General features: G+C 35.9%; 1 protein-coding gene across 4 annotated transcripts in view; it reads left to right on the forward strand.

Moving 5' to 3' along the window:
* Nucleotides 1-25,966, forward strand: part of TBC1D5 (TBC1 domain family member 5) — a 316,083-nt gene that overhangs the window by 152,357 nt on the left and 137,760 nt on the right. For all 4 annotated transcript variants that reach the window (XM_032684071.1, XM_032684094.1, XM_032684087.1 and 1 more), the window contains 5 exons: nucleotides 6,437-6,503; nucleotides 20,907-21,015; nucleotides 22,773-22,862; nucleotides 22,963-23,034; nucleotides 25,362-25,429. In XM_032684071.1, coding sequence (XP_032539962.1) covers nucleotides 6,437-6,503; nucleotides 20,907-21,015; nucleotides 22,773-22,862; nucleotides 22,963-23,034; nucleotides 25,362-25,429 — 406 coding nt within the window. The remainder of the gene's footprint in view (nucleotides 1-6,436; nucleotides 6,504-20,906; nucleotides 21,016-22,772; nucleotides 22,863-22,962; nucleotides 23,035-25,361; nucleotides 25,430-25,966) is intronic.

Raw genomic sequence — 25,966 nt, forward strand, 5'->3', positions numbered from 1 at the left:
GAAATACCCTGAATTTCGAACATCGAATATAAAGGATTAAAATACAGAGTATAAGTATTTAGGTGCTCATTTCTGAGACCACAGCTCTGTAGTGTCAATTGGCAGAGATTCCTACATATTAGAATAAATTTTATCCAGATCAGTCTGGTGATCTGTGGAGTAAATAGTACAAAGGAATTTTATGTTTGAAGAGTTGTGAACCTTGGTGTTAGAAAAAGCAAAAGAGTCTCGTGGCATTATATATAGTTTTAATGCATAGTAAAATGCTTATTGTATGTTGATTACCCCTTTATACTCACAATAAAGGTCTGCAATCTGTTAAGCAGTTTTTTGTTGTTGTTTGTATTATGTGAGGAACACATTTTGACTAAAATAATTTTTCCATTTTGTATTGTCACTAGTTTGGGGGGCATATTTTTTGGAATGTGTATTAGTTTAGGGCCAGCATTTTGATATTATTATGAAAAGGAAAAAAAAATCCATGCATTATTGTTCTGTTTTTACCAGTTCCTATGTATTATATCAATATCATTTGAGGAAAAAAATGGTTCAGTTTTTAAAAAAAGAACAGCTTAATTGTTTTACACCTGAAAGAACCAGTGCAGCTGCAAGGATTTTTTGAGCAAACTAGAATTCCTGACTGATCTGTCATCTATAAAGTGTGCAAAGAAAAATAGGTAGCTGTCATTAAAATTACATTTCAGCTTTCAATAACCATTTAATGAGTAGCGTAATTATATAAGTATGGTACCTCAAGTACTTCACTCAATAATTAAAAATAATCTCATCTTTAAAGTGAAAGCGCTATAATTATTATTTGACTTAACCAGGACCACTGTTATGATCTCCAGTGGCACCTCAGATTGTTCAAAGTGGTTTTGAAAGTATAAATTAAAATTGGATAAATCATTAAATTATTAAGCTTTAAATATGCTGAAAATTAATATAGCACGGAATTTTGAAGTCATGTTGTAAGAATTGACAACCTTAGACTGCAAGCATAGATTAGTGTTAAAATTTTTCTTGTCTCTAATCATAAAACACTGCATTAATGATCGAGTGTTTTATATCAACTTAAATTTTCACAACTGTTAAATAAATTTTGTGCTTTAACAACATTTTAACCTTTGATTAGAATACAAAGAAAATATAAAGCAAAGTGCAAACAGGTCAGCAGAAGAATCTGTCTCCATTATGACACTTCTAAGCAGGGAAATACAGATTGATTTCCTAAGTAGGGTCACTTTTATCACAAATTCCTAAACTACCAGCCATAAAACCATTTCATAGCTGACACAAGAGTGGTAAATAGGTTATTACTATATATACATGTGCCCAAACATAGACATGCATATGTGTATGTACACATGCATAAATAAATATGTACATATGTAAAGACATTTTCTCAGTATCAAAGCATATTTTCAAAAAAAAAAATAGAGCTTAATTATTTTTTTAAAGTAGGAGTGCAGCCACAGAGCAAGGCCATGTCACTGAAGCTTCTTGTCTTCATGGACTTGCAGCTGCTTGTGTTAATATCCCACATCTTCTCCATAAGAAGTCCAGTGCTGGATTTTTACATCTCACAGGAAACAGCTGTTTTCAGAGAGGTAATGAAAGAGATGAGGGAGAAATGTCTGATCCCTACATCATTCTTCACATACGTTTTTACTCTTGCTGAGCACATGCTTAAGCTCATTGTGCCTGGAGCATATCCAGAGCGTCTTCCCACCTGTGAATTGGGGCTCTGAAATGCTGTCCAGTTTCTTCTTATTACCTGAAGAGGAAACTGTGCACTGCACCTTGAAAAAGCTCTTCTGTGAGAAAATACGCTATTGGTTGAGGCACCATCCCTGTAGGTATTTAAGAGACAACTGGCATTTTTAAAGATCTGGCACCTTGGGACATGGTTTAGTGCTGGACTCGACAGTGCTGAGTTAGTGGTTGGACTCAATGATCTTAGAGGTCTTTTCCAACCTAAACGGTTCTGTGATTCTATCGGTATAATAGGCTGTTAAAAAAATAAAAATACAGAAACTGTGTGTGTATTTCAGTTAGGCTTTTCCTTGGGATTTTCAGATAATCTTCAGGAAGTGTAGTTGGCATCCTCCTTATTCTGAGTTCTCCTATTTTATGCAATGTCTATAATCTCAAATATGTTCTTACATATTTTTGCAAAGAGTTCTTACATGTATTCTTACAAAGAAAACAGTTACTGCAAGTGACAAGCCCGTGTGTTCTGGGTGAATATAATATCCTAGCATATGTACAGTTCCCAAATCCTTCTCCATGCATCTCAGAAGTCTAAAGAAGCCAGCATTTGCAATGTCCTTTTTTGACTGGTTAGTGAAAGTGTCAATTTTGAGTTGTGCAAATTCTCTTGAAACAGCCTCCAGCTATGTCCAGTAATGCTGGGTCCCAGCTACTCGAGTCCCAGCTGCCTTTAGCCCTTGGTCTTCATGCACAAGAACAGATTTTGCTAAAATGGGGCAGCTGAACAGAATTCTTCCAAGAGAAAGTTTTCATTTGCAGAAGAGGGAGTTTCTACAGTTAAAGCAGCAGCGAGAAGATATCCAGATCATTTTCAGTCCCTTTGGAAGGATATAGCCTTATTTTATTATTGTATTAAAACCAGTAACTACGTTAGTGCTGTAAGCCATACTTACTTTGATATGGATTCTTGTTATGGTATTGCTTGTTTCCCTTCTTTTCCCTCCGAAAGTGTGACAATATTTGTTTTACCTTTTTTCCCCTTAGCTTTTGCATTTGAAGTTAGGAAAGCTTTTCACAAGGTGTGTGGCAGGGTTGGTAGAGCATCTTCTTGTTTCTTCAGCAGACCCATTCTTCCAATAATTGAGTCTCAGAATGAAAGTAAAGAGTAGGATAATACTGAATCAAATAGTACTTTTAAAGGAGACCACAAATTTCATTACCTCCATCATGAATCTTATGTTCATAACCGTTCAGTATATATTCCAATTTTACCAGAAAGTTGGGTCATTATCAGTGAAGAAGATAGAAGTAATGTTATCTGTTCTACTGAGAATTCACCATATCTTTCAGGGGGAGTAATTGGAACTTTCCTGAGGAGAGGTGATCCAGGACAGGGATTCCCACAGCTTAATGTCATTCGTTAGTGAAGAAACACTCCCTTTTGTTCTCAAGTATCACTGACAAGGGAAACGTAATAGGATTTTCTTGAAAGCCTTTTTAATAAAACTAGGTAAAATTTAGAGTCTTCTTTTAAGTCAATGAATGCTTTGCACTTTGCTTTATGATTTTTATCCCTTTCAATGAAAGACATCTTCATCATCTTTCGAGGTGTCATAATAGACATACCTATCTGAAAAGGGGTGGAGCAAGAGAGCAATCACAGAAGTGCCTGCTCTACTAAATCCTCGGTTTGGGAGCTGAATACACCTAGTCCTATCCAATTTTGGTAACTGCTTCTAATGCAGCAAAAGCAGCTCTCAAAAAATGCCCAACAGTAACTTCTATGATAGTGAGATTTATTAACAATGGGTATATAATTCAGAATGCTAAAGTATTTTGGTGATCATTTAAATAAAGGAGATTACTGTCTTCAGAATAAAGCAAGCTACACTTAGAGTAGCTTGTGAAGAACAGCTCAGTGGATGTCACAGAATCAGGATCTCACCAAATGTTTCTTGTGGGACCCTGGTGAAAGAACAGCTATTTATCCTGGTCTTCTTTGCAAGGTCCGGTTAACTCTTCAAGCAGGACAAATGGTTTTGTTGAAAGATGGAGTTGTATAAATATAAATAAAGTGTAGTAGGACCGATTTTGATGTGCTGTGTCCCTGTAGCAGTTGCCTGATATCACTGTACCTAGCCATATGGCTTTGAAAGAGACTGAATATATAGTTCAGTCATTTCTCTGAATGCTCAGGATCAGATGTGGAGATGGGCAATATATGAAAAAGCGTATTACTGAAAATTGTCCCAATATGGGAGACTATTTTACAAGATATGAGGAAAAAAATGAACAGATGGTTATTAATAATGGGAGGGTCGGCTCCTGGATGAAATATCTGGTGTTTTTAATTTAGTTGAATTTAGTAAACAAAAAGCAGATTGATTGAGTAGGATTTCCATTTTCAAAATAAATTGAGAGAGCTAATTAGTGAAATTAACTGGACTGAGTGATATTAGACTAAAATGTAGTAGAGGTTTGGGATTTATTTTAGACAAAGGTGCAAAAGTTAATAAAAAAACTGCATTCCAAATTAGATGAGAAAAAAAACACTTGAAAGTTCTATGCCAAAAGTGAATGATAAAGTATTTTTAAAGGAATGTGAGGAGCAAGCAAAGATCCTGAAAGAAACAGAAAAGCATCTTGATCTGCAAAGAAGGCCACATCCTGAATATCAGAAAGTGTGGGGTTATAGTGGCAATCAGCAAAAGTTAAGTTGAATTAGATCATAAGAAGGGAATTTAAATTAACAAGAAGATATTACTTGACTGTGTAAAGAAGCTTTCCAGGGAAGAAAACTAGAACCATTGTGCAGTGGAAATGAGCAAATGATAATAAATGTAATCCAGGTATGGTATAAATCGGAAAATATTTAATTTTCAGTAAAAACAAAATTTCAGGCAAAAAGGCCTGAAAATAAATCAATAAAATAAATGAGAGTGTTGAGAGATACAATAAATTAGCACAACTAATAAAGATTAAAGCATCTGACTTGAAGAGAAAATGTCTTTCAAGAATACTGACAAATACTGCGGCGTAGAACAATTTTTTAGTATTTTACTTCGCAGCTGATAACATATATTTGAAGAAGTGGAAATGTAGTACCTGTACTTAATCAGAGAGGGAAAAAAAGTGATAGCAAAGCATCTGCATGGGCTGACCATTATCTGTGCAGAGCTTTAGAAAAGTTTTTAAGAAACAAGTAAGAGAGAAAAGTAAAGCAAATTACATAAGTTCTATTGCAGGGTTTTTTTGTTAAATGGGAGATTGTGGCCAGCTAACATGCTCACCTTTCAAAATATACATTAAGGAAATACATTAAGTCTATCTGGACCTCAGTAAATCATCTGATGTAGTGCCCCAGGAGATGCTGTGAAATAGAAAGAGTGGGGATTAATGAAGTATAGTAATTTTAAGATAAATAAAAAAATGCAGATTTTAATGAAAAAATTATTTTTTGGTGAATTTTGTGGTTGAACAGATCTTATCCAGTGTTTTCATTTATTGTCTTGCCACAGAATGAGAGCTGATAAACTTCTATTAAGAAAATTTATTAGAAGGTAGTATCTAGTGCAGGAACAAATAGAGTATTCAGATAGGATTGGTCCTTTCTGAAGAAGAGAGGACTGCAAACAGCATGAAATTGTGTGAAACACAGTATTGCACCAGCAAGAATTTCTACTGTAAAGTGCAAACTGCTGTTCATAAATAAAAATGGAGAGTGATCATATAGGCATCTTGGTTAAAGATGACTGTGAAACTGCAAGATGATGTGGCATGACCATAGACTGTATTGAGCAAGATTTTTTTTTCAAAGCGAAGAAAACCACTGTCCAAATAATCAACTGACTAAACTTTTACTATGCTGTCTGTAGCTCCTGTCCCTTCTTTTGCATGTGTAAGAAGCACTGAGTTAAACAAAATGGGGAATAAGGGGCCTCATTTAGAAAAAAGACTGAAAGAACTTGATTTCAATAAGCAGAACAGAGGTGCACAATGCTATCTGTAAATGAACTAAGGAGGCACACAGGGACGTAGAAGAGTTACCAAGAAAAATGACAGGTTGGGCAAGAATAAACAGTATAAAACAGGACAAGAACAAATTTGCTTTGAAGACTACATGACTCCTGGCTTTTAGCAGTCCTTCAATAGAAGTAGTTATAGAGAGGAAAATTTCCTTGTAATCCTTGATTTTTAGGAACCTCGCTGTTTTATGTATCACCAGCCCACAGGATGTAAAGCAAGCTGTTTTGCAGACATCTTAATAGGTAATTTCAGAGAAGTTTTGAACTTGTGCTATGACAAAAAATATCTGGTATCCTACAGTCAACTCAAAATGCTTCACAAAATAGATGAACTTTAACATTTTTTGACTTAATGTTAGTAAAATGAAACTCATCTACTTATGTGGTGTACTTCTGTAAGCTTACACTAGTAGAATTGTGTTTAATAATTTGAGAAGGGATTCAGTCAGAACTGTAAGTGAAATTAAGCATCAGATTTTCCAAACATTTAGACTACAAACTGAACATGGAGGCTACTTAAGAGAGCTCTAAGAATCTGAAGATGTAAAATTGAGATTTGTCTAAGTAAGTTTTATTTGAGTTTTGTCATAACTAAAGTTACCATATGGTAAAATCAGTTGCAATTCTCATCAATATTGTTTTATTTGTTATCAGGGTTTGTCTTAAAACAAAGGTGTTTTCTCTTATTTTTTTATTAGGGGGATCAAATGAAAATGGAAGCACACACCAAACCTCAGATTCTGATGGAACTTTTATTTCTTACAGGTTGGTAATTTTTTATATTTATTTTCTAATTTTAGAAAGGTTAACTTTAATAAGCAGCATAATCTATTTAAAGTGAAAGAACATGTCCTGTACTTTAGGAAGATTGAGCAATCTAAATTAAAACAGTGGACTGAAGAACGTGAAGGATTTAATTAAGGAATGATCTGAAAAGTTGTTTTCTGGATTACTATTTTTTTTTTAGAAAGTTGTTCAACTTGCTTAACTAATGAAAGTACAGTATATTTGTAAGGCTAAATATTTTTAAGGGTCTTTTTATTTTTGCTTTCTATAAAGTATACAGTAAAGTAGAAAGTCTCAACTAAACTCAGAACAACTAAGCTAAATGTTGAAATATTCAGCTTATCAGTGGTCACCTTTCTGATCTTCTCCAAAGTAACTGGATCTGTGGACCATGTGGAACTCTATTTGCTCATTATTTCAGGTCAAAAACCAAACCCAGGATTAATTAAATTTGAGGTTCTTTAATAGGAAAATAATATTTCAATTCTGTTGGTAGTAAACACCAGCTAAGAAACACGATGCTCAGTAACTTTTTGCAGCAATGTCACTGAGCTTGAGTCTTGTTTGGGTACATACCAGAGGGTGTCCTGTGCTTGAGAGCACAGAAAGATAATCAGCAGGTATGCAGTTTCATCTTTCACTCCTTAAAATACTACCCTTCCTACAAAAAAAATCTTTGTCCTTGTGACTAGTAAATTAATAGTATGATTTATGCTAACTGGAATGATTACATCTGATTTTGATGTTTAAGTATGGTGAAACAAAACAAGCCTACCACATGATTATTTTGGAATCATTTAGTGAACTGCGTTGGTTGGCATCTTTTTCATTTTTTGTTTGTAGTCTGTTGGAGTGTTTACTTCAAAGAGGTGTAGTCAGGCAGGAGGAACCTGCCTGTTTGCCTTGTCCTGGTTGCAGCCGGCTGGGCGGGGAATACCACACTGTGGTGCAGGCGCTGAGCTGTACTGGTCATGAGGAGCCTTCAGGCGTGGGGTGGCAGGGAGGGACACAATGCTGGAGAAACCTGTTGCATGCTGGAGACTGAGAGATTGCCAAGGAGAGCAAGGAGCAAACAGCCTGGTCTTGAGGATGTTGAAAAGAAAGACTTTTTGTAAGGACCTAGAGGGAACAGCAAAGAGTTTGCTGCGACTCAAACACCCAGAGGAAGCTTCTGGACTGAGAGCAAGGTTGGAAAAAAGGGTGTGCCTGCAGGGACACGGTGGGACTGGGGAGATTTGATTTAGATATCCTACTAAGTTAACTAATGAGATCTACTTTGTGATGACATAAAACTCTTCTAGGGTAGTTAGCATGTTCACTTTGATAAAAATATTTTAGCAGATCCATTTCAGGGTTCTGCCTGACTCTGTTTCTTGTCATATTCATGTTCTCTAATGCGTGCAACATACTATATACGTTAAAAGAAGGGCTCAAAAATACAAACCAGAATAATCTTTGTGGTTTTTAGGTGAGAAGCATATGTAGATACAGAGACCACAAAGCAGTCTCTGAAAAAGAGGCAAGATAGAATTTAGCCAGATGAACAAAAGAAAGTTGAGAGCTCTGTCTACCATTTAATTCCAGGACACCTATTCCTAAAAGGCATCAACTCAAGAGCTCCAACCATTTTACCTGCCAAGGGGTAACACTTGAAGCAGCCAGCTTCATCTGGGCTCTGGTTCCACAAGAGTGTAAGCTGTGGAGCTGGGGTCTGACCCCTTCTTCCTACCCTGCTCCACTCATGCAGTAGCACTCATCTCTCAGGGAGTTACAGAGCTAACCCAGCCCAACCTGTTCATTCTTCATAGGGAGAGTTTTCTGATGACTTCTATCACAGTGTCCTCCTGCCAAAGCTTCAGATGGGTATCAGTGCCAGTGGAAGGAATGTAGCTAGCATAGACAGCTAGAAATAAGTGGGAGGACAGAGCATGGTACCACTGACTCAAATCAGCCTAAACCGCAGTGAATCTTCAGCCATCTTTAATGCTCCACAAATTAAGAGGAGGTTAAAGATGATCTTTGTATCTCCATATTCCTTAGTCCAAAGTGCATATAATAAATGTGATGTTTTCTATGAGTTCCACTGAATAACAGTTGTATTCTGTCAGAGAGGATTACAGCCCAACTTAGAAAACTGAAGTTAATTAATCTTTTAAAAGCAGTCCCATATACAATTTCTAGAGTATTCTTGTTATAAATTAAAGGTGAGATGATAAAGCAAGATGGTAGAGAAGATGGGGGGGTGTGGGGGGGTGTGTGTGTGTTGGGGAGGTGTATATGTATACATATATACAAAAGAAACCTCTGACTTGTAATAATTGGCAAGCTATCACTGTTACTAAGTAGTATTACAGTGTTTGTGGTGTGTAGTGAATATCTGTTGCTCAGTGGCAAGTAACTCCTATCATACAATGAGACTGGCTGTAAAGTTGATGATTGGGTTAAATATTGTGTTGATAGTTGTAGTTCTAGACTGCATTAAGTAAAAATGAGCAGCTAATACCTTATGAAAGATGAAAAGTGAGTCCTAAACTACCCTGAATGGTAACGATGGTAAATGTTATTATTTCTGTAAGGACTGATTAGAAATTTTGACTTATTTAGGATATTGTCAGGAATATTGTTTCAGTAAGTTAATTTGGTAAAACTGATCATAGTCTTGTTTACCCAATGTGTTTCAGTCTGTCATATTTGAAAAAGACTGGCTAGTGAATTTTTACCCTAAAAGAGGCAAAGGCACCTTGGGGTTGTGGTAAATATTATACATGCAGAAGGTTAATGCATAAAAAAATTCTACTGCAGATTTTTACTGAAACAAAAGTTACTTTATATTTTATCAGTAGCAGGCCTTTGCAATTTATTAGGAGAAGAGACAACTCCAAAAATATTTGAATGTGAATGTGTTTTGTTATTAAATTGCTCTTGAAAGCATGTTAGTTTTACAACAATAAAATAAACCCCAGGGGAGGTTACTTGGTTGCCACACTTTCTATTTTAAAGGACAATTTGACGCTCTCCAGTAGAAGACTCCAAGTGTGTGTGTGTGTGTGTGTGTGTGTGTGTATGTGTGTGTGTTAATAAAGGATGACAGATCATTATCCTTTGATATATTTATGATGCTCCAGAACTATTTGTATGGTTTTATTTTTAATATGATGGTGTCACCTTATAGTTTGTGACTCTTGCTTGTGTTGATCGTGGCACAGATTTCATGCTTCACGTGTTCAGATAGTGAGCATTTCCCTTTAGGTCGTAAAGTTTGTAAGTAATGTAAGGGAAAAGCACATGTGACTGGCACATATTTCTAAATATTCTGTGAGTTTATGAATGTGTCCTGTCAGGTCACAGAAAATTTTCTAGCTGGTCTTTAGGGTCTGATGGAATTATTCTTTGTGGACTTGGGAGAAAGCATTACTAATAAAAAATTATGAAAATTATTTCCTAGAACCATATCATCAAAATTAGAAGTTCACTATTTGAAACATTTGAACAAGGATTTAGACATACAGTAACTTTCATCTTTAATTCGTAAGAAACTTAAGGAAAATATTTGAGTTCTGATCTACCATATTTTTTTACTGCTGCGGTTAAAGCCTTTTCTGGATGTCCAATGGGCCGAACTTCACCAAGAGGGAAAAGAAAAATAGGTGAGGGTCTCTAGTTTCAGTATCTGCAATGCAGTGCCACTGAAAAGCAGAAATACTGTCTTTCTCCTCCCTTCCCAAGGGCAGCTGACCTTCTCCTCGCCAAAGAGGTGAACCCCTTGCCAGCACATATGACTACAGACTATTACATTAATCTGTTTAGCCTCAGTACCAGCTGCTTGCATGTTTTTAATTATCTTATTAGATGGTATAACAGTGACCTATGAAATAAAATGAAGGTGAGTATTTTTTAACTTTATTTTACAGGCTATTTTTCTAAATATATTTTAATGACCTAATTATGACTTTTAGGGAGAGCCATTGATGCAGACATTCAATTTGGCTGATAGAATCTAACATCTCAAGGACACTTATTTTCTTCCAAGGTGGATTCATACATTAATACTGCTTCTAATAAATATATAGCCTAAAAAAGCTCACTTTTCGTGGTCGTATTGTTAACTTACTTTATGATTCAGAGACCCATGACTGCTGTGCTGGATAGTTTCTTAATACATCTTTGCACATGTATATAAGTTTAATTTCTACACCACGTATCAAAATACAGTTCTTTCCTTTGTGGCCTGAACTAGATGACAAGGGATGATTGCTCAGAGTTCTGGGTTATGTAGACACCTTCTGCTCATACTTCAAATAGGCAGAAGATCTAGTATAAGAAGGACTTCTGTATTCCATTTCCATTTTCTTCCCCTGGCTTCTTACAGATTCTGCTTACCAGATGTTTCCTTTCTTGCTGCAAAAAGGCAATGTGGTCCTGCTGGCTGTGGCGTGTTTCTTGTGTGCCAGCCAACTGCAGGACTGACACTGAGCATACAGAAGAAAAATAGCAAGGGGTGCAAGCTCTTCCTCCTTATTTCTACCCCTTTTCAAAAGTGGGTACTGAAACCAGTTTGATTCCTCTTTGACCTGTGGCTTTTCTTGGCAGTTGAGACAGAAACGGCTACGTAGCCTCCATCTTTCTATGTTAAACATAGTGCAAAGATTTATACAACTTATATACCACCTCCCCTTGTGGAAAAATTTGCCTTAATCTATTAGGAAGCAGCCATTTTCCATCTACACAAGCCTATCTGGTCTTGTTGATACACAGATGATGTTACTTTATTGTTTTAATTTTAAGCCACCCCTGTGCAGTTATAATCTTATTTTTCCTGACTTTGTTCACTGTGTGTCCTTGCATAATCAAGACCTGTAAAGAGCAAGCTTGTTTCTATTGGGTTTTTCAAATATTTTGAAGTACAAAAATTTGGGAACAGAAGGCAAAGCAGTGAAGTTGGCACTGCACCTTCAGTCTGTAAAGAGAATTCTCAGTGCTTGAATCCTTCCTGTCTTTCAACGAGGAAGTAGTAAAAGTGGAATCCGTGTTTATTTTGTCTTACCTCAAACCATTTGCTAATGCTGTTGATGCCATTTATGTGCAAAGTGGCCTTTTCAGTATGAGGTTGATTTTTTTTCTAAAAGCCTGTAAACTCTCTCCTTGAATTTTGTGATTCTTCTAAGAGATTGATTGTCTTTGTAATGTGCTAAGAATCTTTTTCTGGATGTGGTATTCTGTGTCAGTACTCTCATTTTGTCCATGTTTGTGATGTTGTTAGGAATTCCATCTTGCAAATCTCTGTTTTCCAGCAAGAGACAGTGACTCTTTGCACTGATCACAAGTTCCCTCCCAACATTTTTTTTCTCCAAACCCTAGAAGATTACTGTCATACCTATTGCGAGCTTAGACTTCTGGTTTTCTCTGAATTTTTTTTAAAATTACTTTCCTTTATTTTCCTGTTAAGGAGACTTACATAATTTCCATCTCTGTCTTGTCAAATTTCTTTTATTTACTACTTCCTTCCACAGCTGATCCTCTCTACATTCCTTGCCTGGTGTCCTCAGGAACTGGCAAATGATGTCATAAGACAAGGAAGACTTAATTGTCATTAAGGAACTGAAACGTGTATGCAATTTTACTTTTTCTAAGATACAAACATTTCAACAGATATAAATTGTGGATTTTTTAACTTTTCCAATGAAAATTACATTACTTTCTAAAGAAGTAAAAATGGTAATATAGACTTGCTTTTTGTTTGTATGCAATGTGATAGGGGAAAGTAAACTTAACAAAATTAGTTAAAGCTTGAGATACTTTCAGCAGAGAATCAGAAGAGAAGAACTGAGTGCCAACATCTTTTATTGGCAGAATGCTTTTTTTAGTGTATTGGTCGTGAAAGGAAAGACTTGGTACAAGAGAGAGACCATGGAGAGAGAATGGTAGTTTCTTTCTAACTTGCATAGAAAGCAAGTGTAATTTTAGTTTACTCTTATTCAGTGTACTTGAAATTGGCATGTATACTGCTGATACCATATTCAATTGATGCCATATTTTCCCTTACTAATGTTTAAAGTGTTCTTCATTACAAATTTCTTTTCCACTCTCAGTGATCTTTGAACTATCATAGCAATTTGGAGATGTGACTGAGGACTGGTGGGAAGCAAATGTCACTCTTGTCTTCAAGAAGGTTGGATGCAGGAGGATGCAAGAAGGATGCAGGAAACTAGGCCAGTTAACTGCACCTTGATGCCAGGGAAGGTGATGAAGCAGCTGGTATGCTGGGGGCTGGCAAAAGGACCCAGGGGCCCTGGTAGGCATGAAATTGAACATGAGGCACCAATGCACCCTTGCAGCAAAGAAAGCTGATGATGTTCTGGAGTTCATTAGCAAGAGTGCTGCCGGCAGATCAGAGGTGGTGATCCTCCTCTTGTAATCTGTATCTGGAGTACTGTGTCCAGTGCTGGGCTCCCCATTCCAAGAAAGACATGGACATGCTAGAGAGTGTCCAGCAAAGGGCCACTAAGATGGTGAAGGGACTAGAGCATCTCTCCTATTAGGAAAATATGAGAAAGATGGGAATGTTCAGCCTAGCAAAGAAAAGGCTCAGGGGATCTTTTCAAAGTCTCTAAGGTTCTGAGTGGAGAGTGTAAAGGAGACAGAGACAGGCTCTTTTCAGTGATGCCCAATGACAAGATCAAAGGTAATGAGCACAAACAGAGATACACGAGGTTCCATCTGAACATCAGGAGGGACTTTTTTTACTGTGAGGGTGACAGAGCACTGGCACAGGTTGGAGCATTCCCCTTCTTGGCCGTATTCAAAAACTGTCTGGAACTGGTTCTAGACAGCTGGCTGTAGGTGACCAGATGACCTGCAGAGGCCCTTCTAACCTCAACCATTCTGTAGCCCTATTATTCAAAACCCTGAAAATAGAATTACTTTGTTTTAAGTCAGGAGGAGGCATCTGTGGCAAGAACAGAAGAAAGAAGGTCTGTATTAATGAAAAATACTGTTTTCTAAACCAAAATTCGGTGCTAAAGTAGATAGCATGAACAGCATAGCATATGAGGTCAGAAATATCAGGCAGCAAAAATTTCAGAAGTATTTTGTTCTTTTTATGAGAAGATTTTCTTCTTTCGTTAGCATCGTTAGTCCCATAGTAAACTTGACAAAGAAAGGGAAACAATTTTGGGGGCTGTTGTTGAATTACTGTTATGGTTTTCATTTTGGCCCCAAAACTTTTTCACATTTCTGCCTTCTAACACGAAATCTGGCAATAATGAATGTGAAATATTTCTTGAAGTTCTGAAGGTCAGTGGGTCTGAGTAATGCAGTGAACTTCATTGTTATTCATTCAAAACTCAGAACTCGCATTCTCTTTGCAGAAACTTGACTAACACTGAAAGATGAATGGCATTGAATTTTTTCTTGATGCTAAGTACATGTTTAAAGATCTTAATCATGTTGGCATGAGATGCACAGTGACAAAAAAGCAAGAACATTTGTCACAGAACTGAGTTGTCTGTGTTTAGCAGCAAGAGAACCTGGAGAGGATCAGTTCTGTTCTGAATACTACCTCAGTGCTCCCACGAGCTCAGTGGGATTTTGTATTAAAGAATTGTGTACTACAGCTTTGTAACTGAACTACTGAAGGTTAAACCAGATATTGTGATTTTTCTACACTCTGCTCAAAATACATCTGATACGTGATTTCATTTTGATTTATAAAAAGCAAGCAATCAAAAAAACCCACAACTTAGAACTGTATGTAGAACTTGAATGGAAGATGGCAGGTTTGAAGAATTAGTTTTTAATCCAAAGAAGCTTGCAGATAAAAGATTTTTTAAAGTAATGTACAATTAAAATAAATCTAAATAGCGAAGAGTTGCTTTTAGAGAATCTACATGGTTTTCATTGTTGGTAATAAAACCTACTCAGTTCAAGACATTAGTTATATCATGAAATCACTCATTTTCTTATCTCATTGCATGCAAAACGGACAGATTTACAAAATTAAGATGGAATTAACAGTACTGACTATAATTTTGCATTTGTCACCCTGCACATCATAAAATCATCTGAGTTTTGAACTTGGGTGCATTATTTTTAAGTATTGTCATAAAGGTGTGAGTAATCACAATCCAAGTATCTCCCTTCTCCCTATTACATCTGTTTTTTTTAGTTGGGTGATTTGTAGAGCTGTAGCTTTTAACTTCTGTTATGTCCTACAGGAAGCTCTTACCTTTCCTCTTTCTCAAAGAATGCATGTCTGTTTGTATAACAAGGCTGCATGCATGTGAACACACAAAATTCATAGAGCTCTGCTTAGCTGTGGGTATGAGTTAGCAGGAGGTAAAACAGCAGAAGGTAACTATAGTCAGAAGTAGAAAGTAAATGTTCTTCGTGTATATGTAAAGGATTTCAAAGGTGTTGAGGGAATTTAAACTAAAAAGCTTTGACCCTGCAACTAGCAAACTCAGTTACAATATAAATATAAAAATAAAAATAATTGAACATAATATCTACATTTTGTCTCACCATTCTGTAAATGCATGCATAAAGTAATGAGTAGAGGAAAACAAGCTGGTGAAATTTGGACTCTGAAATGGCTGTAACAAGAATTCTTCTACAAAAGTTAAACCATTAAAGGGTTGGAAATTATGTGCTTTCTCAGGGCTAAACCTGGCTCTTTGACTGAGAACCACCAAGGTGAAGTGGACAATTTGGAATATGGAGAAGGGTGTCTCAGGGTTCTGCATCAGACTCGGTGCTGTTAGGGAACGTGTTGGCAAAGCATCCTGCTGCCACTGCAGCCTTATTTCAGTTCCCTGAACTGTACTACAAACATGCCAGTAGTTTAAAGAGCATAGCTAACTAATAACTATTTGCTGGAATGTTTGCCTTAAGAAAGTGATTTTACCTTTCTTCATACGAACCTTTTTAACTGTATGTCAGCCAAAAGTAGATGAAACCTGAACTGTTTAGAAAAATATGCCCTTTGAATGTTCAGCTTCTCAGCAACACAGCCATGCATATTCACACTTACATGGCGTTAGCTCTGCCTGATCCTGAGGCAGGACTTTGAGAAACAGAGGAAAATATCATATATTTTCCAAGCAGATTGGTAAGCTTTCACATTAAAGCTGTCAAGTGGATTTTCAGGGTAGCAAATAAAAATCTGTGTGTTTCAGAAATGTTTTTTAGAAATTCTACTTCTTATTACATGATGATACCTTTCAATTGTTTTTTTCCCCTTTGTTTTTATAAAATTAACTCTGTCTTTATTACATTCCTGGCAGTTACCTCACTTTTTTCTCAACTGTTGATTTTATGGCATAATAAATAATACAAACTCTGCATGCTTCTTGGATTTATGCAGTATGTTTGAAAAGAACTGTTGCCTCTATTTAAATGTAGATATTACTTTCACTTATTGAAGTTCCTATCAATAAATACCTCATATTGCAAAACATATGACACAATAATTTGAGAATTTGTTTTCTTTCTGATGGCCTGCTCAGTAGCCTGTTGCTTCATTGAGTGCCTCTGGGGAGCAAGGTTTGGGTCTCAACATTTTAAAAAGCACATTCTGAAGATGAACAAAAAACAGTATAAAAACATGAAATTGGCTTTTCTGGAAGCACACACCCCATTATTTTAAGATGATTTTGCCAATACTAGCAGCACTGCTCAAGAATTTTCTTTGGATCTCTTTGAGGCTATCCATTTTATCCTTTAATATTCATGTAGAGAGTGGCATAAGCTTGAGATTTAGATTGAAATCTCAAATATGTAGCAAATGTTCGTACCTTTCGTTAGTATTTGCAGTATTCTGCCATGGACTGAGAAATATTCTTTGTTATCTAAATGTTGTTGTAAGTATTAAATTGGTCTTGTTTCATCATGGACACAAAAAAGGATTTCAAAACTTGGCATGGAATATTTTAAAAATGAATGAGACAAAATAATGATACACACTGTCTGATGACCTGATAGATGCTGGTTTCTTTGCTACCTGCAATTTCACCTGAAAGTGAAGTAGTTATGGACAATAATATTTACCTGGTAGATGTGAGCCCCTGCAGTCACAGAACTGAATCTTTGCCCTTTTTCAGTGGTGTATATTATAGTTTAGTGTGGCTGTTCACATTTTTACATTTCTATGAGTTTTGGTGTCTTCCGCCAATGCAGAAAGAATTGTGTCTTGCAGAATATACCACCTAAGGAGTCTTTCTGCTGTACCTTTTGCAACTGGACTTGTCTATCTCGTATTGGCCTTTTTAGCCACCAACGCGCTTGTAACAAACGTGGGTAGAGCCCTCCCCAAATCTTCGTTCACGAAGCCCAGCCATGATGATGACTGTCTTCCACAGAGTTTGGTGTTGTCTGAACATCATAGTACAAAAATACTTCTTACACTAGCTTTAAACTTCAGCAGGATCTGCATTCTTACATATCACCAGCCTTATCCTCTAAATTGGTAAATGCAGAAGTTAAGCAGCAATTACAGTCTATGCTATACCACTCTCCCTCAACTGTATTTCTTCCTGTTCTGAAAAGAGTGTTTATTTTGAAAGGAGCTTAGGTCAGCTGCCATTCTCTTCTTCTACATATCTATGCTTGATGTTTTGGTTTTACCATTATGCTGCAGATTGAAATTTAGCAGCAGAGCCAGAGACGGATGTTCTGCTTCTGCCTATCAGTGGAAGAAACTCTTTGTTACCTCTCCTCCAACACTGTCTTTTACTAGATACTAGACCTTGGGTATACAAATACCTTTTCAAAATGGTATTTAAGTGCGTGTAAAATTTACTTAGACTTTCTGATGTAAAGTGCTGCTCATTGTGCTCCCTTCTGACAGTCAATTGAGGGAGACACTTTTGTTCCAAATCTATAAACTTTTATATATGAAAATCTGATGTTTGTAATTGTCTTAACAAGAATCATATCCACAAATCATTTCCTGTTGGAAAGAGAAAAATATGCTTCTATATATGGTTTGCTCAGAGGTCAACCTCATTTCTGTTAAGAAAGAAAGTGTGTGTATTACAGCAGACCACACTGTAAAATTTTTTGGCAGAGAGATTTAAACTTTTGTGGGTATGACATAAGTGTATGTTTCATAAGATGGAAAGGAACAGATGAGAACTATGAACAAATCTTGCAGAACGAATCTGCAAACCGTCATCCCTTCCATTGATTTGCCTGCTTTTCCGTTCATACATATTGAGCACTTTTCCCGCTTTGAAGTAATGCAACTGTCCCTAACTCATGCCAGTAAATATTTTACATTGGACAGTTACTGTATAGATGTAGCATGAGAAATTAAGTTTCTTAAAGAAATGTTGATCCAATAATTTTTTCCTCACACAGGTCTTGTATTATGTGTATCAATTACTATGAATAATAGATATATACATTTACAACATGTACAATAGAATATTAGACAGAATAGTTAAATAAGAATCTAAAATGAAAAATATTTATAAAATAATCAGAAAACATTAAGATTGGCATTTGCCTTTGTTTTAATTGTACAACCTAAAGGTGGTATTAACACCTGATTATGCATTTAATTTTCTAGTTTGATTAAAAACAACTACATGTGCTTATTCATAGTTTAGGTGGTTCCAATTGGCTCTTGAAGTCTTTCACTTCAGTGAAGCAAATGGGGTGTGGCAGACTCGAGTTCCAAGCTTCATTGCTCATTTCACTTTGACCAATGGGTTTTCTGCAATCCTGGATTAACAAGGCTCTTAGTTATTATTTTACATAGTAGGGCTATATAATTTTAAATATTATCTTTTTAGAATTGATTGCTTGTTGATATTACACAGTGTCACCACTATTAAAAACAATCTCTAGAATTGTAAAGCTTATTTTATTAGCCTTCATTCAGAATATTTGAGAACATGAATTAGTGAATGCCTGTTCGGAAAGGATTGTTAAGTATCATCAGCTCTACTAAAACTGAAGCAGATTCCAGCTTCAAGTAATTTTTTTTCCAGTGCTTATAACTTTTTTTAGTGATCCCAGCAGCCAAGGGGGATGCAGAGGAGATATGATCTTGCCAAATTTCTTTTGGCTGTTTTAAATGTAATTTGGTTCAAAACATGTTTGGAATTGCATTACAAATTAAAAAAAAAAAGGCATAATATCTGCCCTAATACAATTTCAGAAGTGTTGAAATTACTTTCTTACTGTGTAGCAATCGCATCCAGCAGTTGGTGAGAAAAATAACCTGAAGAGTTTCTTTCCTCTCTGCTCTTTCTCTTTGGAGTCACACTGGCTGAAACCTTTTGCTAACTCAGCTGACAACGGCGGCATTTTCAAAGACAATGTGGGAATGTCATCCACTTGGAGAACCATGTGAATAGCTTCCGAGTCTGACCTGTTGTGTGCGCAGGGGAATGTGTCACTCTTGAAACATAGCTACCTTAGGGAGGCAGCTTGGCAGTAGTTGTAATGGCCAATGATGCTACAAAATTTACAATGGCAAATGAAGAGTATGATATGTGATAGAAACAGGAGGGTTATTTAGATAGGCATAATATACTGCAGTTACTGAGGTATAAATGACTGCAAAAGAAAGGCCCAGATTTTTCTCAAGCTGTGTCTGCTATATACCATACGTTGTATTTAAAGGAGATAGAATCATGGTAAACAGTCACAGGCAGCTCCCTGCAGAAGATGAGGATGTGTGGGAGACAGGGAGACAAAAGTTACCAGATAGTCTTTCTGACTTGGATAATGAGGGATGTGGTGAATGAAGGAAGCTGCCCACTACCATTGGAACAACTTGCTGCTCTTTCAGTCATTTGGGGGTACTGGCATTTGGGAGAAGCTAAGGGCAGCCCTAAGCCCTGCAGGCTATCACAGCTTTAGTCATGTTTACACTCGCTTTTCAAAGTAATTAATAATCAAGATCCAGAAGTAAACACACTACTTTTTTGGTGTTTGTTTTTTTTTTTAGAAGATGTTCCTAGCTGAAATGTGGTACATTCACAAACACAACACTTTTGGTCTCGGCATGGACTGTGGGATTGCTCCTGTCACAGAGAAACATGATCATTATTTCCTGGCTAGCCAAGTCCATTCCTCAATGATTCTCAGCAACTCTATCTTATAATTACATTTTAAAAACCTCACTATCACAATTCCGCTTAAAAGACTGAAAACTGTATAACTTCATCTTGCATATATTATGGGCAATTTGCAAAACCAAAGTTTGCTAGTACTTGGTATAACCCACTCTGTGACCCTCCTTAGTGAAGGAAATCTGATGAGATCTTAGCCTGGAGTCATAATAGTAGTTTCCCTCTTCCTGGTTTCATTACTCCTTTCCCAGGGAGAGGTAATAGTCTCCCATGTGACAGGGAGAGAAGGAGATGTTCACCTTAAGGACATGCATCGAAAATAAATCTGAAACACATTTCCTTGTACATAACCCAGCTCTTTACCTTGAAATTGCCCTTTGGATTTTAGAGTGGTTGCAGAAGGTCTGTGAGGAAGTCTTGCGCTACTAAGACTATTAGATGGCTTATACTGTTCTTGAGATTCATTTCAGTAGAAGGTGCAGGAAATATCGGTTTAATTCTTTTATTCAAACTCAGTAGATGGTTTGGGACAATTAATTTCCAATTGTTTCCCAGTAGAGCAGATTTACTTGTATATTAATGAGGCACAGGTGTTAGGCCCCTGGTGCCTGCATGCCTGGGAGGCATATTTAGGTTGTTTATCTAGTCAGCCATAGGTACTGCAAGGTACTCAAGCTTGCCTTTAACAGTTTATACAGTGAGGCTTTTTAATTTTTTGATGTTTTTTTTTAAATTTGCTAGCACCTGTTAAAATTTTAAAACTGATCATGTAGAAAGAAGTAGAAGTGATTTCAATAGTAAATAGCACTAAATGCTGAAGAAAGTCATCTTCTATGATGCTTAACTGCCCAGCTTGACATTAAGAAGAAAAGAAGGTTCATTTAAGCAAATACGTCATGTGAAGAGCTAATACAGTCAACAGTATACTTTTCTGTTGCATATTTTTGGAATAGGTACTTCTTTGTCTACAGCTGAAACATGAATGTGCTTATATTAATATTCATTTTTCTTGTTTATTCACTGAACTGCAGTACCAACATTTTAGAGGAAATGGAATAGCCTCCATAGACATTATGAATTTCAGTAGCTGGCATAATTATAGCGATCTACATATTCATTAAATCCAAAGAAGAAATGTGTCCAAAAAAACAGCCATGCGTTTAGAAGTGGTACACAACTAAATATATACATTAAAAAAAAGTTCCTTTCCTCTGCTTATCCTAAATTGTGTAGTGTCGTATAGTCCTTAAATCAGCTAAGGCTTTTTTTTTTGTTTAAATGTTCATTCCTTTTGCTTTTGCAGTAAAGAATGGGAAGAACTATTTGTAAACAACAATTACTTGGCAACTATACGGCTGAAGGGGATTAATGGGCAGCTGAGAAGCAGCAGGTTCCGTAGTGTTTGCTGGAAGGTAAGAAGAGAAAATATTTATTTACAGTTTGTGGTTGCAATATATCAACACATTACCTGATGTGCTGGAAGATTATTGATGCAAAGAATCATGAATTTTCCAAGAGACTTCATCCCAATGTTTTCCTACTCATTTTTATAATTCATAGAACATTTGCTAACCACATCAAGTTGCTTTAAAGCTGAATTGCAGGTGATAGGAAATGATTCCTAGGGAAGAATACCTTTGTGCTGGTGGTATGTTTAGAATTGAGTGCTACACAACCATCTCTCCTCAGTATCTGTGCGGTGAAGTCATGCGCTGGAAATAGGAAGGAAGTTTGCCTAAAAAATTTTTTTTTGTGGAATGTGGGACTTCTTTAAAATCAATCTGATGCTTTTGCTAGCAGGTTTTCCCAGTGAAATGAGAAAATTAAGACCAACCCCTCTTGGATTGGTCTGGATGGAGAGGGACACCAGGTCTTCTAGAAACACAACAGGTCTTTGGGAGTCTCTTACTGTATTTTATTAAAGTTACAGGGGAAGGAAGAGAGAAGGAAAGCAAACTAATACTGAAATGCTATACGAAGTCCAAACAAATTTTGTTGCACTGTCATCAGATCTTCTGTTGTGCACTAATTATGATAGTAGAGAACATTTTCCCTGGTGGAGTTGCTGTATGTTAAAACTCTGATCATTTAAATTACCTCACTTGGAATTTCTCAAGCATCACTTTGGCACAGTGACCTATAAAAAAGAAATTTAAAATACTCTTTGTATATGAATGAAAGACATGGAAAATTGAAATTTAAAAGGTATGTAGCATTGAAGTAATTTCAAATTATTGAAAATATTTTATTCAGGAAGCCAGGTGAATATATGCCACAAACATTGTTTTACCAGTTTGCTTCTTTTTGAGCTTCTAAATTAGGAGGTCATAACTCAAAACCCTGAACTAACAAAAGCATCAAGTCCTTCACTGTCAACTAATTAAATCAAGGAGTGGTTTTATTTTAGAAATAAGGCAGGTTTATTTACATGTCCCAATATGGGTTAGAGCTCTGTTTTAAAAATATTATCTATATTTTTGTTAAGTTCTGAAATTTTAAGGGGTTTTTTTTAGTAATTCAGGAATTTTTTGTTCATCACTATTTACTGTCACTTAGCACCTTACAATGAAAACATTTAAAAAGCAAGAAAATACAGGATTTTTTCCTTCTTTCATATGCAATTAAATAGTATTTTCCAATGGGTGTTTCTTTCTAACCCTTTTTAAAGAGACATGTGAAAGATCTGAGATGTAGGCATTCTCAAGGACGCAAAGTTGACTTTATGTCTTGCAGAATTCTAGAACTTGTTTCTTTTCTTAGGTAGGGTGTATCTCTGTGCTTAGTTTCTGCTCTACATTCATGTTTGGTTTTAAGCACCTTGCATTAGGTCATCAGTGTTATGTAAATAAAGTTTTCTATCTTTATTTTTATCTCTTTCCATTTTATGTCTGCCTTGGAAATAATCTCAATCAACTTTACTGAAATTACAACAATTTACAAAGCTTGAATTTGTGGCTTCAGTCAATTCTAATGCTTTTATTTCACACCGTAGAACTGCTATTGTTTCTAGCTACTTATTTATGGATGGGAAAGTACTAAAATCAGGACTGTTTTATAGGTCTTTGCTTTCTCTTTCTTTCTGAGACAGTGTATGCTATCTGGTAGGATTTATATGAAAAGCTATGTAAAATTGATGAAATTTAATGAATTTATTTTGTTTTGCTGATAGTTATTTCTAGAGGTTCTACCCCAAGATAGAAGTCAGTGGATTAAAACTACTTCAGACTTAAGAACTTCTTACAATAAGATCAAAGAAATTGTAAGTTGGTACAAAACTCTATTCTCATACTTTGACATAGATATTAATACTTATAGTATAACAGAAGAAGATTTGATTTTTTTTTTCTGTTTTTACCTAGCACATTACAAACCCTCGGAAAGCAGGACAGCAAGACCTGATAATCAACAATCCACTCTCTCAGGACGAGGGGGTAGGTTGACTCTTGGTTCTATCAACACATACTACTAAAATTCTCATCATCTTCATACTGACACAAGGGAGTTCTTGCTGAAGTAGGCAAAACGACAGGTGCTAAGATTTCCCTCCTAAATATCCAAACTGGCTTGTGTTAACAATTGGTTCACAGGTTCTGCTGAACAACTAGAAATGCTCATTTCTATGTTGCTATTCTGATTTTTCAGGGCTTTTCTCAGGGCAGACTGTGATAAACAAAACATCAGTGCTGGACTATAAGTATAGTTGCATAGCAAATCCTTTCTTTAACTGATGTGCTTTTTATCACTGTGTGTTTTCATTTTATACATAAAATGGCTCTAGTTTAAGGAATGTTTAAACAGTCAATATGAAGTGAATGCTATTAACAGCAAATAGTGAAGCACCCTCCTCAGGAAGACTGTTCAGCCTTGGAGGTTTTTTAGGGTTTTTTACTGCTTTTTGTTATACCTGAAAAGTTTTTCAAGTAGTTTATAGCACATATCTGTAAGCTTCTCTGTTATCATCGAAATTCTTTTTTATCAAATTTTTAAGATAACTTAATACCATGAAGCTGCATTTAAGAGTCTGCATTTAAGAGATTTACACCTGAAAAGACTGTCAGATTTCTTTGGTGATACTACTGTTTTGTCCGCAAACAGAAGCCCATACTTTGTTTGTAGTGTGGTACTGTGCTTCTTATTTAATTTAGGAGGAGAAAGCTCTGCAGCTGGTATAACTGTGCACGTCATCAAACTATTCTTGCATCCAGCTGGACAGAAAGTTGTGTCAAATGTAGAAGATTTAAAGTGTTTCTGCTGTAGTGTGTGATTTTACACAGTAATGCTATCTTCTTTCTGCCTGTGGTGTCTTTAGGAGATAGATAGAAGATAAAGGTTAACATGTCAGAGTATGTGGGAGGGGTTTAACCTGTGAAACAAAGTTACAGGCCAAATCAGGCACGGGAATGAAGAACAAAGTGCCTTTGAGCCTCTGCCATGACTTGATGTTATACCCATCCAGCATATTCAAAGTTTTCCTTCCTCTTCGCAAGGCAGCTTCTGTTTCCTTCATCCTTTGCTCCAAAGGACCAGGATTGGAGCAGGGACAGGGGAGTTTCAAGTGTGATCTAGCTGCATGAAAATAGTTGTGAGATACTTTATGTAAGGCATTGTGAAGGATATAAATGCTTTTAAAGTTTGGGGGGTTTTCCTGGTTGAAACACAAATATAGAAGACAATTAACATTTTCCTTTTTGTTATTTTACCTTCCTCTCACTAGATAACATTAATTTACTTTCTCTTTGCTTTCTGTGGAGCATAAACCACTATGGCAAAGAATTGTTTGCGGGGATGCAAAACATTGTTGAAGTATTGTAGATACTCCCTTTGTACACTATTTCATTCACTGGTGCTGATGCTATCTGAAAACCAACCTAATCTGCATGAAGACCAGTATAAATTTTGCTTTTTCTGTATTTTGATCCATATGGCCAAGTTACCATCCCTTTACAATAAAGAATACATTTTGCAATACTCTTTCTGGAGCGTCCAATTAACAGCATTTTCCGACTTCTTTCAGGTTAGCTTTTACAACATATTTGAAAACAAAACACGGGAATGAAAGAAAGAGGATGAAAATGGTCACAGAAACAGATATAGAAGAGGCTAAACCTACTTTGCATTCTTTTATTTAATATTTTTTATACTGCAGTGAGCTTTAAACACTGTGGTTTTCCCTATCAGAACTTTTTTAGAATGCCCAATCTTGATCTTCACTATGTATTAGAATGCTGTGATTTTCATAATATGTGTTTGATCATCATACATTCCTTATTTGATTTTGCCTCCACTAAAACAAACTAGCTTATTTTCAATCAATATCTTATTATGGATATTATAGCAGCTTCCAATAAAGTCCGTACATTCATAGGAGAAATGGTGTTATGGACCTTTTTCTTGGAGTGAGTAACTGAATTTTTTTCGGTTGAGTAGCTGGTTCTGGCAAGTTTGAGTTTACTCTGCCTTTCTAAATATTCTTCGTAGGCCCCCATACCGGTAGCTCACAAACCTGAAGCCAGTGAGCGAATGGAATGAACCTAGAACACGGATCCAGGAACTTGAATGTTTTTATCTCTGATCTAAATTGACTTTCTCAGATATGTTATGCTGGGCACCAACATTTTTTATCACCTGTAATAATATTGATACACCTATCTACCAGGAATGTTGAGGATTAATTAGTTAATATTTGTACAGTACTTTGCTGATGTAGTTTATAAGCTTTAAGTATTAGGTTTCATACAATTATTTTTCCTTATTTCAGAGTCTTTGGAATAAATTTTTCCAGGATAAAGAGCTTCGAGCAATGATTGAACAAGATGTGACAAGAACGTATGTAGATCTTTAAAGAAATTTCTTTATATAAATTTATAGTCTACATTTTTATGTGATATATGTTATACAGTGTTTTCCTGACTTTGGTTACTGTAAATGTCAGGTTTATTGAACATGAATGTGTGGAAACATACATTAAATGTATAAAAATACAGCTTTCATGGAGTGAAAAGTGAGAAAATCTAGTTGAACATTAAATCTTGGAGATTTATTGGTATCATTGAAGAAAAGCTCTTCTAAATTAAGATATTAGGAGATGTACTACGGTGTGAAATTTAAAGTAGTTTTCTGTATGAAGCAAAGAGAAGGTAAGAGAAACCGAAAGGTCTTTAAACTAAATTATAATCATAATAAAAGATTGAACAGATTACTTTCTTAATTCTCAACACTTAATTCAATCAATAATAAAAAAGCAGTTTTGTAATTAGTAAGGAAAATGTCATTTATCTATAGAAGTTGAGCAGTTCTATTTTTATTTATTATTTTTCTAGTGTTATTTGTCACATATGCCTTTTAAAATTTGTCCTAATATTA

This window comes from Chiroxiphia lanceolata, chromosome 1 (genome assembly GCF_009829145.1).
Source record: "Chiroxiphia lanceolata isolate bChiLan1 chromosome 1, bChiLan1.pri, whole genome shotgun sequence".
Classification (NCBI taxonomy): Eukaryota; Metazoa; Chordata; class Aves; order Passeriformes; family Pipridae; genus Chiroxiphia; species Chiroxiphia lanceolata.